The sequence below is a fragment of the Barbatula barbatula genome (genome assembly GCF_947034865.1).
Source record: "Barbatula barbatula genome assembly, chromosome: 15".
In the NCBI taxonomy this organism is placed as follows: domain Eukaryota; kingdom Metazoa; phylum Chordata; class Actinopteri; order Cypriniformes; family Nemacheilidae; genus Barbatula; species Barbatula barbatula.
Genome location: NC_136778.1, coordinates 2,454,538 through 2,470,380, shown reverse-complemented (window position 1 = coordinate 2,470,380; position 15,843 = coordinate 2,454,538). Strand labels below are relative to the sequence as shown.

At 39.2% G+C, this 15,843-nt stretch overlaps 1 protein-coding gene across 1 annotated transcript; it reads left to right on the top strand.

The window, feature by feature from the left end:
* Positions 1 to 213: 213 nt before the first annotated feature.
* Positions 214 to 15,129, top strand: mmut (methylmalonyl CoA mutase). The gene is made up of 13 exons (XM_079474901.1): positions 214 to 282; positions 846 to 1,288; positions 1,358 to 1,725; positions 2,400 to 2,557; positions 2,752 to 2,923; positions 3,234 to 3,482; positions 3,920 to 4,031; positions 5,058 to 5,173; positions 7,839 to 7,954; positions 8,978 to 9,109; positions 9,345 to 9,492; positions 10,896 to 11,063; positions 13,898 to 15,129. The coding sequence occupies exons 2-13, from the start codon at positions 889 to 891 to the stop codon at positions 14,024 to 14,026; spliced, it is 2,268 nt and encodes a 755-aa protein (XP_079331027.1). The 5' UTR covers positions 214 to 282; positions 846 to 888; the 3' UTR covers positions 14,027 to 15,129.
* The last annotated feature ends 714 nt before the right edge of the window (positions 15,130 to 15,843 follow it).

Here is a 15,843-nt window from a genome sequence, read left to right as displayed (position 1 = left end):
CCAAACTATGTCATTTAAAATAGATTTCGCGTGACTTTCTCGTAACAAATTAATTAAAATACATGAATGAAGTACAAATACACGCAGAACGTGTATTTCAATATTCTGAAACGTCGGAACGCAATATTGAACGCTTTAAAATCACCCGGGCCGTTTATTTACTGCACATCCGGGTCAGAGCGTAGCTTGACGCTCATTGGTTTATTCTCGTTTGTTGTTAACCCTGATTGGTCGGAGTGCAACACGCCTGTCAGTGGCGCTGGCAAAACAGACGCACGCAAGGTCAGAAACGGTTATAATTTCGTTTTATTAAAGGTTTTGAACACGTGAGATGTATACAAATCTCGTATATAAGTTCTCATGAATTGTCTATTTATTGGCATTATGCAAAGGCTTTGAGCAGTTTGATCTAAACTGCACACTGGGTAAAAAGTGGAAGTGATCGGCGATCAGTGATGTGTAATAACAGTTATATAATGTAATCTAAGCCTTTAGAGTAATGAAGTCGTTCAATAATGTGACAGTATTGTTATTTTATTCAATCGTATGCAGTCATGCAATGCTGAAAACTAAAGATGGTCTAATGGTTACCATAACAAGTACCGTAATGAACCATCAACAGTTTATCTTGTGGCGTATGTCATGTTTTTTGGTTCTTATATAATGATTCCCACCGGTAGACCCCCAAACATTACCAGTGGAGACCACTATAGTTTCCCATTAAACTTACAATTCTATTATAACCATTAGAATATCTGTTGTATTTTTCAGAAGTGTTGTTGTCTGTTTTTCGCTACATACAATCAAATATGTTTATGTCGTGCAAAACTGTTTATGTCTTTAAGCTCCTCATGAGTAACTAAACTTTCACCTGCTAACACACACAACATGCTGACTGCACGGAAAGCATGGACATCTTTCACCGGCTGCCGGTTGCTGGGAGTCTCCTCGGCCCTTGACACCCAGCACCATCCTAGACGGTTCCGTACCGCCGCCCCGCATCGGGATGGAGTGAAGATCCACGAAGGTTGGGCCGACTTGGCCAAGAAACAGTTGAAGGGAAAAAATCCAGAAGATCTGATTTGGAGGACCCCCGAGGGCATCTCTATTAAACCCGTGTATACTCAGACGGACACTGCCGCGGTCAAAGATGATCTGCCTGGAGTTTACCCCTTCACACGGGGGCCGTACCCCACCATGTACACCTACAGACCGTGGACCATCAGACAGTATGCCGGCTTCAGCACTGTAGAGGAAAGCAATAAGTTTTACAGGGATAACATTAAAGGTATGTCATCATAACAGGTTCTTCTTGTTTTTTTGCCGTAGAGTTGTTTAAAACGTTCTGTCTTTACAGCGGGTCAGCAAGGCCTTTCCGTAGCGTTTGACCTTCCGACACACAGAGGGTACGACTCGGACAATCCCAGAGTTTACGGAGATGTAGGAATGGCGGGTGTAGCCATCGACACAGTGGAGGACACCAAACTGCTATTCGACGGGATCCCACTGGAAAAGATGTCTGTTTCCATGACGATGAATGGTGCCGTCCTTCCCGTCTTAGCTATGTTCATCGTGACGGGAGAAGAGCAAGGCGTGCCCAAGGAGAAACTGACCGGCACCATCCAAAATGACATACTCAAAGAGTTCATGGTGCGAAACACGTATATTTTCCCTCCAGAGCCCTCGATGCACGTCATCGCAGATATCTTCGCCTACACCTCAAAGGTACACAAAGGTTTACACCTTTTTTGTTCTTCTACACCCATTTTCTGGAATTAATTCAGTTCCAATAACTTAATAAAGACTTTGTTTGACAAATTGACATCATTTTTTGGTAGACGTTTTTTGCATAAGTTTACTACATTGTTTTCAATTCAAGGCTTAGTGCCACAGAAAGCACCAGAATATCTTAATGAACTGGTCCGCTTAGCTGTTATTGCTTGCCTTTGCAAATGCACATCTAGATGCGTCTAAAAAACGAATCGTATCTCTTTCATATCTACATATTATATGTCCTAGACGATAGACAGTGAGATTAAATGAAGAATCTCCCCTGCGTCTCTTTCTCCTTAGAAAAAGGAGTCTGAAATCTCACAAGGACTCTTGTCATTAGAGTATCAGAAGAATGTGACAAATTGAGCTCAGATTTGTCAAGTCTGCAATCAAAAGTGAATATTATTGAAGATAATAATATGAACTAGTATTTACCCAAACCAAAATGAATTACCTTTACAATCTACATTCACTTTACTCCTGCATATATCTAGTTTTAAAAGCAGTTTGATCTTAAGTTGATATTTAATAATACACAACTAAGAACTAAGTACATATTCTCTCTGGGTTTGAGTATTGTTGCTGTATCTCTCCAGTTTGTAACATGTTGAATTGTCCTCCTACAGAATATGCCCAAGTTTAATTCCATTTCCATCAGTGGATATCACTTACAAGAAGCCGGTGCTGATGCTATCTTGGAGTTGGCCTACACCATCGCCAATGGACTGGAATACTGCAGGACGGGTCTGAAGGCTGGACTCACCATCGACGAATTTGCACCCAGGTTCATATGATAAATGACTGTCTGGCCAAGACGAAGTATATTTAGTCGATCAAACCTCAAGAAATATATTTGCATTTGAATGATGCTTTTATCCAATGGAACTCCTGATCAAAGTGCCATGTTTTGCTACTGGATTCTAGTCAACGAGCACACTTCATTTTTCATATGTATGCAATACTAATCTTTTCCCCTAGATTGTCTTTCTTCTGGGGGATCGGCATGAACTTTTACATGGAGATCGCCAAGCTGAGGGCAGCGCGTCGACTGTGGGCTACACTGCTCAAAGAGAAGTTCCAGCCCAAGAACTCCAAATCTCTTCTGCTCAGGACTCACTGCCAGACATCCGGATGGTCTCTGACTGAGCAGGTACCATCATCACCCGTAGCGTCTGCAAAACCACATCTGATCCCTTTGAAGATAAACAACAGCTTTGACTTCAACTTTAACACGTTAAACAATGTGTGACAAGACAATTGTTTCTTTTTGTGTAAACTCATGGGGGGTATGACGTTTAATTTGTCAAAGCTCCAGCTGTATTTTTGCAGTTCTAATAACTAATGTTGAGTCACACTTGATATTTTACACTTTTTATAAAACTATTATGCAAAAAGTTGGATACAGTTGCCTGTATATCGATGTCAAGTCATCAAATGAATTTATCACATCTGCCTTTCAGGACCCCTACAATAATGTGATCCGGACGGTGATCGAGGGGATGGCGGCCGTGTTCGGAGGCACACAGTCTTTGCACACTAACTCTTTTGACGAAGCTCTGGGTCTCCCCACCGTCAAAAGCGCCCGTATCGCCCGAAACACCCAGATTATAATTCAGGAGGAGTCGGGCATCCCGAAGGTGGCTGACCCCTGGGGTGGATCATACATGATGGAGGCCCTTACCAATGACGTGCACAACTCGGCGCTGAAGGTTTGGACCGATTCTAACCTTTATTTCCTTTTTCACATTGAACGCTTTCTGTGTTTGTGTGCCATATTCACTGTTCAATAATCGAGTTTGCCCCCATGGAATGTCTACATAATATGACATTTATTTAACATTGTGTAATATAATTCGCCTTGTAGTATTTATACACTTGACATATCTAGAAAAGTCTTGAATCTGAATGAGAGTTCAGGCTTTATGTGGAGTCCGTGGAGAGATTTGAAGTTTAAAATCTATGTGGAAGCTATGGTGTTGCTAGGCGGTTGCTTGGTGTTCTGGGTAGTTGCCGGAGCTATCCATGGATAAAAAAGTGCTTAAAATAAATGCTTTTTCTCTTCCTATGGCACGGGATGTGCTGGCATAGGATGAATTTAAGAAATGATGTTTTAATAACTATGTTATTTCCATATGTTTGATTGCAGTTCATCACAGAGATCGAAGACATGGGTGGGATGGCTCGAGCCGTGGCCGAAGGCATTCCCAAATTGCGCATCGAGGAGTGTGCCGCCCGCAGACAAGCTCGCATCGATTCAGGTGCCAAAGTACAATATTACTGGATGCACCTTTTACATGTGAATAAATTCACAACGATAGGCCTAGACACGTGATTATATCTCAAGATTAATATGCATGCGTTTAGCAGGTGTATCCAAAGCAACGGACAGTTTATTCAGGGGGGGTTTATCAGTATTTGTGTTTCCTGGGAATCGAACACATGACCTGTGCGCTGCTGACACAATGCCCTATCATTTAAGCCACAGGAAGAGTTCATATGCAAGATGATGTTCTTTACAAACTGACATGAAAGTGAACGACTGCATTTTTATTTTCGGGTGAACTTGTTCGTGTCCTCTGTGAAAAGTGATGCACTGGTTAAAGACGTGTGCTCATCTGGGCACTACTGATAAATGTTAACACATCACCACTAGATGTCAGACAGCTTTCATGCGAGAGTAATTATGCCAAATGCATGCATTTAAAATGCATTAGGATTCCGCATGCATGCATGCTTATATTCCCAGTCCTGGAGTCTAAAGTTCACATTTGATTTTGGTCTTCAAATGTTCAGCTTAGGTTCGTTTCGCTGGACTTGCAAAACATGCATTATTTACTGTTCACGTGTTAAAGAGACTGCTCATCTGCATATTTGAAGGCCTGCAGCACAGATGCATTGATTTGGGATGGATCACCCTGTGGTAAACATTAAAGACTTCTTTAATAAGTCTGTTTGAATCCAGAGAGGCCAGGAGATGTGAAATTGAATCAATGAAGAAGATAAGATACACCTTCAGAGACAACATCCACGAGCAAATGCTTTGGCACTACACGTGCACAGTTGTCATGCCAAAAAGTAATCTTAAATTAACAATTGACATCAATAAACGTCTTATTTATATCATGAAAATAGACATTATCATTTTTTTTCACTTCACTTTAAGTTCGCTGAAAGGTTTTGATTGGTCATTTAAACTCAAGGTTGTCTGTCTCATTCAATTCACATTCATCCGTTTAGTTTTTCAGGTCTATGTATTGACGCCTTCTCTCTCTCTGTCTCTGTAGGCTCGGAGGTCATTGTAGGGGTCAACAAGTACCGTCTGGAGAAGGAGGAATCAGTGGATGTGCTGGCGATCGACAACACAGCCGTGCGAAACAAGCAGATCGAGAAGCTGAGGAAGGTCAGTTCACTTCATCGATGTGGAAGCAGCGTCGCAAATCTCTTTTACTGACTCATCAATGCATTTCATAATGTTACCTAATCACAGTCAAGGGCTTTTATTCAACCCAGCGTGAGTTTAATCTTTAGGTAAATAACAGCGAGCGTATGCTTTAAACACAGTTTAAGTGTTGAACAAGTAGAGATTGGTTATGTTTGACATTATCAAGGTGAAATGTGTCATAAGACATCTTATTGAGACGGGCGAACACGGCTAAAACTTTGCTTATCTCCAGTATCTTAAACACATTTATCATTTATTTTTTGTTTGTCATCCATCTGCACAACCTGGTCTGTATCAATCTTCATTGTTGAACTTTTTGCCCCTCAAAGAGACGAAAGATTGTCGATTCTCTCAAATCACGCTCTTTGTTGTTCCTTTTTCGGCAGTACGAGTTTTCATGAAAGAATTGCATGCGTTTTCAATGACGCCTGACCCTTTGCGATGCCATTTCACCGATCGTTCCCGGCAGCGTGACGCTCATGGCGGAACAGTTTCACATCATATTACCCCCGAAGCCCCTGAGGTTAAGGAAAAATGTTTGCTTTATGTTTTCAAAGCAAGCTGGGATTCTGGGACTTTGAGGTTGATTTCTCTTTCCCCCGACTGAAGACTCATAATAAACCTCTATGATGATAAAAGAGGACGGTCGGCTGGATTCTGATGGCACTACAGTCCGTTTATTGATGTTGAAAATGCGTCTGACGCGTATGAAATGCCCGCTGTGACGGTGGATTGTTTGGTGTGAAAACGTTTGTTCACTCATAATCTCTTCATGGTTGTCCACGATATATTTGGCATGCTTTGTATAAAGAAATGGAAAAATGAACAAAAATATAAGAAAGATGCGATGGTTTCGGACTTCGAATACTGCAAAGAATATACATTTTCAATGAATTCATTTCCCCTAGCTGTTTACCTGTACTGTCTGGCTGTCGGTACGGAGGAGAGCCGTGTTACTGCCTGAAATGGCATTATGTGATTTCTCAAATCATTCCCCCTGAATGGCCACTCATGGGATGTAGTTTCGAAGCAGCAGGCTTGTCTTAGATTCGCTCTGAAGAGACACAAAAGCCTCGTGATGAGAAAGTCATGTTGCCATGTGACCTGCACGGAGAGGTTGAGTGTCTGGACAATGAAGCTGAAATAATGTCTTTGAAAGATTTCAGTTTATATATTTATATATAAATAAGGAATGCAAACTCAAAATTTAGTTCATTTATTGTAAAACAGTGCACAATCACATTTTATTATTTTGCTTCAACAAAGAATTAAAGCTTTAACAAACTTGAAACAGGTTTACAACAATTAACAGTAATTTGTATAACAGCTTTTTAAATGCACAATATCCATCTAATAGTTAGTTATAGTTTAGTTTTTTGTCCTGTAAAGCTACTTTGGAACAATGCACATTGTGAAAAGCGCTTTATAAATAAATTGAATTGCCTACTAATAAATTGTAAAACTTGCATTTTAATCAACTGTTGTGAATTTAAAGGCGAGAATACGTGTTTATCTGTGCCTTTGGTGTGTTATAAGTTGCTCATGCATGTTTTAGACACGTAAACTTGCAAAAATTAAAGTGTCGGAAACAAAAGATGCATTCTATCAAAACGCGAATGCTCACCCAGACCTGCCTGAAACGCCTCGTGTAACCACACCCCCACAAATCTACATCAGTTCGTGGTATGATTTGACTAAGACCGCCCAAATGTAAACGCAAGTAAGGTGGGCGTACATGTCAGTACGATTGCTTTGGAACCTGATGTTTCAAATATGGTAAGAGGGGTTACATTTCCGTCACACGCTTGCAGTATTCGACCAATCACTACGCACTGGTTAACTAGCCAATCATTGCACACCTCGCTTTTCAGAGCGATGAGCTCGTGTCAGAGAGGCGGGGCAAAGGGGAAATACAAACATGCACGGTTTGTGGAAAATAAAGCGTTTTTGAACCATAAATTGCGTTTACACATTGCATTACATCTAAAGCAATATAATGCATATTTGTTTTAGCCGTGTCATATGACCCCTTTAATACATACAGCTGTGCGCGCGCTGCTCTGAACTTGAGCTGGTAATATTCCCATACAACACAGCGCAGCCTGCATAGCGTGTTAAATCTCATTTGGCTTATTTAAGTGACAGATTTACGATGTTCCAACTAAAAACATTTTAAAGGAGCATAGTAATTGACATGTAAATTGTCAATGTTAAGCATTATTTCAATTGTTGTGAAATGATGTGCTTGCAGCGTGTTAGTTACGTTACCAACAGGTCATGTTAAATCAAAATATTACCAATATATTACGTAACTGGACCACTCTTGGTTATCTTGCAAAGTTGGGAGACCGGAATGGCAACGTTATGAAGTAGTCATTTAATGGTACTGAAATGACATGCCTGAGACGTACCAGTGACCTTGACAGCTGGTAGGTACCAATACATTACGTAACTTGTAGGTCATTTGTTAGCTGGGATGAGTCACGAGTACTGGTGTTGATGAAGTGCTCATGGGGTGCACAAAACAAGAAAACGTTGAGAAACATCGCTGTTCCAGACATGTGCTGTGGCTGATCTCAGGTCAGCGTTTGCAGTGCATAATGAGGCTGTGTTTCCGTGGCAGGTCAGAGAGAGCAGAGACGCAGGCGCTGTGAAGAGATGCCTGGCTGCGATCGAACGCTGTGCACGCACCGGAGACGGCAACCTGCTGGAGCTCGCCGTGGAGGCTGCCAGAGCCCGGTGTGTCTGCTTTCCATTTGAAAAACAAGAATATGATGAAGACACACACACACACCCACACTGGTTTATTACCTCCGTGGGAAAAGTCTGTAGGCTTAATGAATTGTATACTGTACAAACTGCATATTTTATCCTCTAAACCTAACTGTCATTGAAAACTTTTTAGATTTTCAAAAAATATATTTCACCAAGAATGATTCCTGCGTAAAGAGCCGTTCACACTGTGGACGATAACTATAAAGGCCATTGCACATTGAGTCGGAATTTTCAATCCGCGCGTTAAAAAATAAATAGGACCTGACGTTGTGTCAATCACATTAACACACTGTCTCCGAACTGGGTCCGATTTTCTGCGTCTTTCGCATCCGTAGCGAGCATTTCGAGAGGCATTTCGAGAATTCAGAGACACCGTACAAACGAGTGCAAAGTACGAAGAAACGCATACGAAAATTCCTTCTTTGCTGTAAAAAAAACTAGTTTTACATTAAGGAAAAAACATGTGGCACTCAGTGAGAGCATCCGGTCTTTGCTGTCAAATTTTGGTTAATTCCTCTTAAATTGACATGATTATTTAAGTTTATTTAATGAAAAAAATAAGTATTTAAGGAGCCAGTAATATCTTTAATATACACATTTTAGTGAATTCTAATAGAAATATTTTAGTTACTCAGATTCACTTCTTTTTTTTACTTGCATTAACTCAATTTCACAGCTTTAAAAATTTATTTTTGTGTAAATTGTTTCAAATTAAAACGTGTTTCTCAGATGTCTGGACTCTATCATCAGGGCTTAAGTGAAATCTAAACGAATGGTTCAATCAATACGTATATTAGTAAAAAATTCATTCTCTGAGAATCTGTATATCAAGTTTTGACTGATATTGTCACATTCGTAACCCTGGAATTGCCCTTCTGCATCTTTACTGCAACTGCAAACATCAGTTCTGAGATATACACACCGAACAACAACGTGTTACAGAATATAATGTAATTACAGATAACAGGATTTTCTTGCATTCTGAAGGTGTTCGGTGGGGGAGATCACAGATGCCATGAAATCTGTTTTCGGGGAGCACAAGGCCAGCACGCGCATGGTGAGCGGTGCGTACCGCAACGAATTCGGAGAGCACGAGGAGATCTCTCTGGCACATGACAGGTGATATTACTGGTCTGACAAATCTTATAATAGATTTATAAAGCTCTCTGACGTGCATATTTGAACACTCTGGGAACTTGTCAACAAGACATTTTTCGGTAGTCTGCTGCACTTGAACGTCTAGAAGTTGTGCTGTGGCAGTCAGAGCCTAACCCGAGTTTGTAAAGGTCTTGCCACTTTTGCGTGTGGTGTGCCTTCGACGGTCTTTGAGAGGATATTCTTGTTTGTCCCACAGGGTCGTGCGGTTTAAAACGCATGAAGGCAGAAACCCACGTCTGCTCGTGGCCAAAATGGGACAGGACGGTCATGACAGAGGAGCGAAAGTCATCGCCACTGGATTTGCAGATCTCGGGTTCGATGTGGACGTCGGGCCACTTTTCCAGGTTTGTTGAGAATGTATTAAAGAAGCTCAAAGTAAATTCTGTCATGATTTAATGACCCTCAAGTTGTTCCAAATTTGTGTTCATTTCTTTGTATTTACAATACGAGATGCTTGGAAGAATGTTAGCAACTCAGTTCTGGGGCACCATTGACTACCAATTATTGTATAATTGTCTAAATTCTGTTGACCACAAAGGGAAAGCGAACAGTTCAAGGGCACCTTTGACTTCCATTTTTCCTACAATGGAAGTTTATGACTGAATTTTCATTTAAACTGTCCACATATTAGCGTTATTATTGGTTGTTCTATTGGCACGGAAATGCCATATCGATGCATCTCTAGTTTCGTTTGTTGCGCTTTTGTTTGTATGTGTAACAGATGTCGTAAAGTCATCATGTGTCAAGATGATAAACCAGTTGACACATGGTTCCAGAGCTTAACGTTTCTTAATCCTATATTTATCCCACTGGAGTGACATTTCGATCTATCCGATCTATTGAAATGAGGCAGAATACGTCATAATATTGAAGGCACGGCTCAAGAGATCAAATGCATACCTCTGAGCTACACTTCCATTTTCTTCTGGTTTTCAATATAAAATAGCTCATTGGTTAGACCATGACGGTAACAACGCCAAGGGTTTCATCCCTAGGATTGCACATACATTACAGTGCAATAATATAAAAGCGTCTGCCTAAGGCATTAAAAATAATCCTGTCCGATCATGTACTCTTCGAGAATCCTGTGTAGTAGGTCTTACAGGCTTTGAAGTTTAAAGATTGATTTAGTCCATTTTGAAGTTATTTAACTTCCAGTTATTTATTATCCACGCTCATGCCATATGGTTTTTACTACACACAGTCATTTACAAAAATGATATCTATCAAATCTTTTCTTAAGAAGTAAATAATGTTTAATGTTTAGAAGTGTGTTTTTGGACAGTGAATCAGACCATGTAGGAAGGAAGAGAGTTTGATCCATTTTGTGATGTTTCCCTTAAGGGACTTTTTACGATCATTTTTCTTACCCCGCTGGCAAACATCTTTTTTCTTTTACCTATATTCAGCAAAAAAGAATTCTGTTAGATTTCTCTGAACTCAAGACACCGTTGCTTTTGCTTTTTTAAGAAAATCATAATTATATTTATAAAGCCACGGAAAAAAACAAGAGACCATGTCAAAATGATATTAACTTTATCTGAATTTACTATTTATAGGTGTTTGTTTAGATAAAATGGTCGTTTTTTGCTTCATTCTGTGATCTAGTGACAATATTTCTTCCAAATTTCACATAAAGGTTACTATTGGGGTCAGACGTCCCTGTGTGGATGTGCAATCAGGTATAATGTCATTTCCTTGTGTTTCTGTCACATTGTGTCTGATGGAGGTGTTTCTATGACGACAGACCCCAGCTGAGGTCGCTCAGCAGGCTGTCGATGCAGACGTGCACTGCGTGGGGATCAGCACGCTGGCCGCCGGACACAAGACCCTCGTACCCGAGCTCATCAAAGAACTACGGAACCTCAACCGGCCAGATATCATGGTCATCTGCGGAGGCGTCATTCCACCCCAGGTATCACCTGCCCTCAGTCAAATATTTACATTGATGAAAGAAGCATACACTTTGATTTAAAGCCATCAGTAGTATGGTTTGTTCCTTGGGAGTCAATCGGATTATCTTCGCACTGCTAATGGCAGATGAATGTGACCTATTTTGACCAAGCGACGTCTATCGCTGCTTTTCTTGAAAAGTTCACCCTTCACTATCTGTAAAGTGGCACATTTCTACGGCCAGGAACATGACAAGCTTTTCACTTCCATAGAAATCGTTTTAATGACTCTTTCTTTGTTCATGTGGCCTTTGAGTGACACGCGGCCAAAGGTGACATATTTCAGAACCACTGTGTTCTTTTTATAGGAAACAGAATTTCATATAAAAGCAGAAAAACTAAGATAGATTATAATTGTAAATATGAACCATTACTAACACCCTGTCTACACCAGACACGAGCAACAACCCCATTCAGAACAAGGCATTTGTCATGTCGCAATATTTTCGGATTTGACGGGTCACATCGCGTCCGGTGAAGACAGGGTGTTACTGTAACAATACATTTATTATATTTGAGGTTGTAATGAACTCTTCAATTCATAGCACATCTATACAATCTTACTTATGTATTATATAGGGGAAATTCAGGTAGATTTGGACACTTTGCGATAAAAAATGGACCTGAATTCAGCCTACATAAACAAACATGCAAACATCTGATCTAATCCAGTGGTCAATCATGGATTTGTGCTCATTCAGATCAGTGAACTGTAACTTGAACACCGATGAGGAGATCTGAAAAGAAGGCTTGTAACCAAACAGTTCTTGAGTTACATAGTAGGAAAATTTGCTTTAGAAATGGTCCGGTCTTGTTGAACACTAAAGAAGAACGTAGGAAAGCAAACCGTTCTGGGGCACTTCTGTACCGTGGCCAAGAAGTCAAAAAAGCTAAATCAAAAATCAAAATGACACATCTGAAAATGCGATATGAAATCTAAAAACAGAATAGCAAATCTTAAACTCAACAACAATTCGGAAAACAAAATGAGTCACAAACCACATCGACAAGTCAGAAAACACAACGACAAATCAGTCAAACAGCAGTAGCTATTCCATTCCAACAAAACACCCACCTTTTCCCGTTTGACTGATTTGTCGTTGTGGTTTCTGACTTGTTATTTTGTTTCCCGAATTGTTGTCGTGTTTTATGATTTGCTATTTTAGATTAGATTTTATATTGCGATTTCAGATGTGACATTTAGATTTTGGGGTTTTTATTTAGCTTTTAGATTGATTTTAGTTTTGCGATTTGTTGTTTTGTTTTGCACTGCACTATCCGGCTACCGTACTTCTGACTACCATTGTCATTTTTCCTACTATGGGAGACAATGTTGGCCGAGAACTGTTTACAACGGTTACAAGCGTTCTTCCAAAGTTTATCAGAACAAAGACATTATTCTGCTTTGGAAGTTGGAAGATAAATGTTTTTAATGTGTAACTGTGATCTGTGCCACAAATGTACACAAAGCACAGATGAAGAAAGAGCAATGCTGCTATAAAATGTGCTGTAACTAGTTTCAACCTCCTGCTCTCGATGGCTCGGTTTGGGCTTCTGCGTGGATAAATTGATAAAGCAGATCATCTCTACGGTATGTTTAGTTGTGTTGATGATCTCGGATTGCCTTTAAGCGCTGGTGCTTTTCTTCTTGCTTGACATTTCACACACCTCATCCCCCAAGTGCTGTTACGCCAGTATTAAGTGCTTGGTGGGATTATCGGGCGGCCTGTCGCGAGCGGGGATAAAAGCTGCGGTAATTGGAAGACACATAAGAAATCTGTTTGTTTATATAAGAGCCCTCAGGGAGTCTGAGCTCTCGCCGCGTACTACACAGAAACTACAAAGGCGGTCAGAATGCACACGGAAGATTTCTCCTATGTGCTTTAATCCGGTGGTTTCATCCGCTCCTGTTGCGTTTGCATTGAGTTCAACAGTCTTTAAAATATAGACGATGCCACAGAAGATCTTAGATATTCTTTGATATTCTTTGACATTGTGAAGCACTTTTATTTTGTATAGGATCGCTTGTGAAGAATATTTTTTATAAACAAATCAACGTGTTCAGTTGACGTCCAATATACATTTTAATTTAAGGCATCCATGAATTCTCAAATGTCTCTTAAAGGGATAGTTCACCCAAAAAGGACAATTCTGTCATCATTTACTCCATTGTTCCAAATTTCTTTGTTTTGCTGAACACAAAGGAAGATCAAAATCAAACCGGTCTCATCTCCCATTGACCAAGGTTATTTTAGTTCACTACAATCTAAAAAATAATAATACTTCATTGAAATTAAATTAAATATTTACCTAAAAATGTTTGGAAAAACATAATGAAAGGAAAGTTTAAATGTTGCCACAAAGTAAACTGAAATAAGTTTAAAGCACTAAAACGATCATAATAAAAAATCATCGTATATATCAACATAAAAATAAAAATAAATTATACAATGACAAAATACCAAAATTGCTAAAACCTTAAGTAAAATGACCATCAAAAATAAAATAAAAAAATAAAAGCCAATTCAAAAAATGTATAAAACTAAAATCAAAACTATAATAACTCTACCACTGACTTCCATAGTATGTATTTTCCCTGCTATGGGAGTCAATAGGTGATGAGATCTGTTTGGTTTCTGACATTCTTTCAAATATCTTCCTTTGCGTTCACCAGAACAAAGACATTTATCTGAGGGTGAATAAATCATGACAGAATTAAAAAAAAAAAAGGGTTTTAAAAAATAATGATTTACTAGTTTGATTTTCTTGTGGAATAAGTTCTCAAAACTCTTTTCAGGACTATGACTTTCTGTACAAGAGCGGCGTCAGCTGTATCTTCGGCCCGGGGACCAGAATTCCTCAAGCAGCGGTGGACGTACTCGACAACATCGAGAAAAACCTGGAGAAGATCCGGCAGGCCATGTAACGGCGATGTCGGCCCCGAACGATTGTTTTCTAACCGTTATCAGTGTGAAATGATTGCTTGTCAAAGCTGTGTGACAGCAGATTTGTGTAGTTTGACAGTGCATTAAAACGTCTTTATGGTTTCATCACAAGCCCTGTTATTTTCTGTCGTTCATTCTTCTTGTGTGACAAGACGATGTTTGAAATGCACTTTGGGGTTTGGATCTGTCGCTTTATAGATTCTGATAAGAGTTTATCAGTTGATTTTTCATATTCGGTAGGGAATGCAATAGCACACTCATGCAGCGACGTCACATAATACAAAGCACAGCGTTATGGACTGTTTGTACATGATAATTATCATTTTTATGTTTGTTTCTGCTGTTGGTAGAAATAAAAATGTGGATGAAAAATCCACTTCGACTAAAAACCCTTGTTGATTTGAAAGCATTGGCTTGCCTTTTTATCGACTCGAGCTTTCACATTTGTCCGTATCTCTTGTTACTCGCCAGTACTTCCAAGAGTTAATTGGTTGCATTAAGCCTTTGAAAAGCTTTCAAGGAGATGTTCGACATTGTCACTCCTGACCACTCACACACCTTCTTGATGGATTCCCAAGATGCTAAATCTGTCATCTGCAGGGCAAATATTTCTCAAGGTGTGTGCGTTTTTTCATTCGCTTAAGCTCTGACAGTATAATTCGACATGGTAAACAATCATTATATGGCAAACCAATCTCATTGAATGATAAAATGACTGGATGACAGATGTGAGGCATGAAAACCTGAATGCGTTAAAATAGATTTTAATGCAAGAATCTGTCAAGACACATTTTACGTTTCAAATGTACATTCACATTTTGACGGCATTTTCAGAACCCTAAACAAATATTAGCACGTAACCAAAGAATTTCAACATATAACTACAATAGGTCAGATAATATGACCTGTGTGTGTTGACACGCATCCAAACAAACCAAATCAATGATGTCGCTTTTGGTTTATTAACAGACATTTGTTATTTTTCTTCAGTCAATATTACAGCGCACAGTTTAAACATCGATCTCTAAATTGTATATCATCAGTCATTTGTTTAGATAACACATTAAAAAAAGAATACATTGTTTCTTCTTCTTCATCTTGTTTATTTTTGAGGTAGTCCAAAAAAGTTGAAGCTTCAAGTACTTCACACAATTTCACTAAAAACATCAGACCCATCGTTCTTCATCATGAAATCAGATCAAAATACATCTGCATGGACCTCCCTGTTTCCTTTTTTCGTAAGAAAACCCATGTTCATGGCTATAAGATGTTCAAATCCAAATATACAGTATATTATTGACTTTAATATAGTTTTACAGAGCATGTCGCTTGTGCTGTTTCTTACCATTTCTAAAGTTGAGCCGGACTAAACATTGAATCGTGAGAAGTTTGTAGCTTAGTTTTTTTATAAGATTCGATTTTATAGGGTTCTTCATGGTGATGTAATAGTAGAAGCTTCTAAAAAAATTGCTTTTTAACATTTGAGAAGTCATATTGTAAAACGCAAAAGATTTTTATACACGGTTTCATCTTAACAGCATAAACAAACTTTACTTTTGTGACACCAACTGAACGTCCGGTACACATTCACAAACAATCAAAAGAAACCGAGAAGAACCGTAACTTGGCTAAACTTGTCTCTCCAATATTTTTAATTTAGACTCCCAAGTCCACAATGTTTTTTTTTAATGCGACATAACTACAAGACCCATTTAACAAATAGTTTATTTAATAAAATGAACATACAACTAAATTCAACAAATCGTGTATTTAATACAATTATTATACAATAAAATAT

Bases quoted from the DNA above. Each gene is read 5' to 3' on its own strand.
- mmut (XM_079474901.1), top strand. From the start codon at position 889: ATGCTGACTGCACGGAAAGCATGGACATCTTTCACCGGCTGCCGGTTG. The intron at 1,289-1,357 runs GTATGTCATCAT...CTGTCTTTACAG, and splicing joins TTACAGGGATAACATTAAAG to CGGGTCAGCAAGGCCTTTCC. The intron at 9,493-10,895 runs GTTTGTTGAGAA...CTATGACGACAG, and splicing joins ACGTCGGGCCACTTTTCCAG to ACCCCAGCTGAGGTCGCTCA.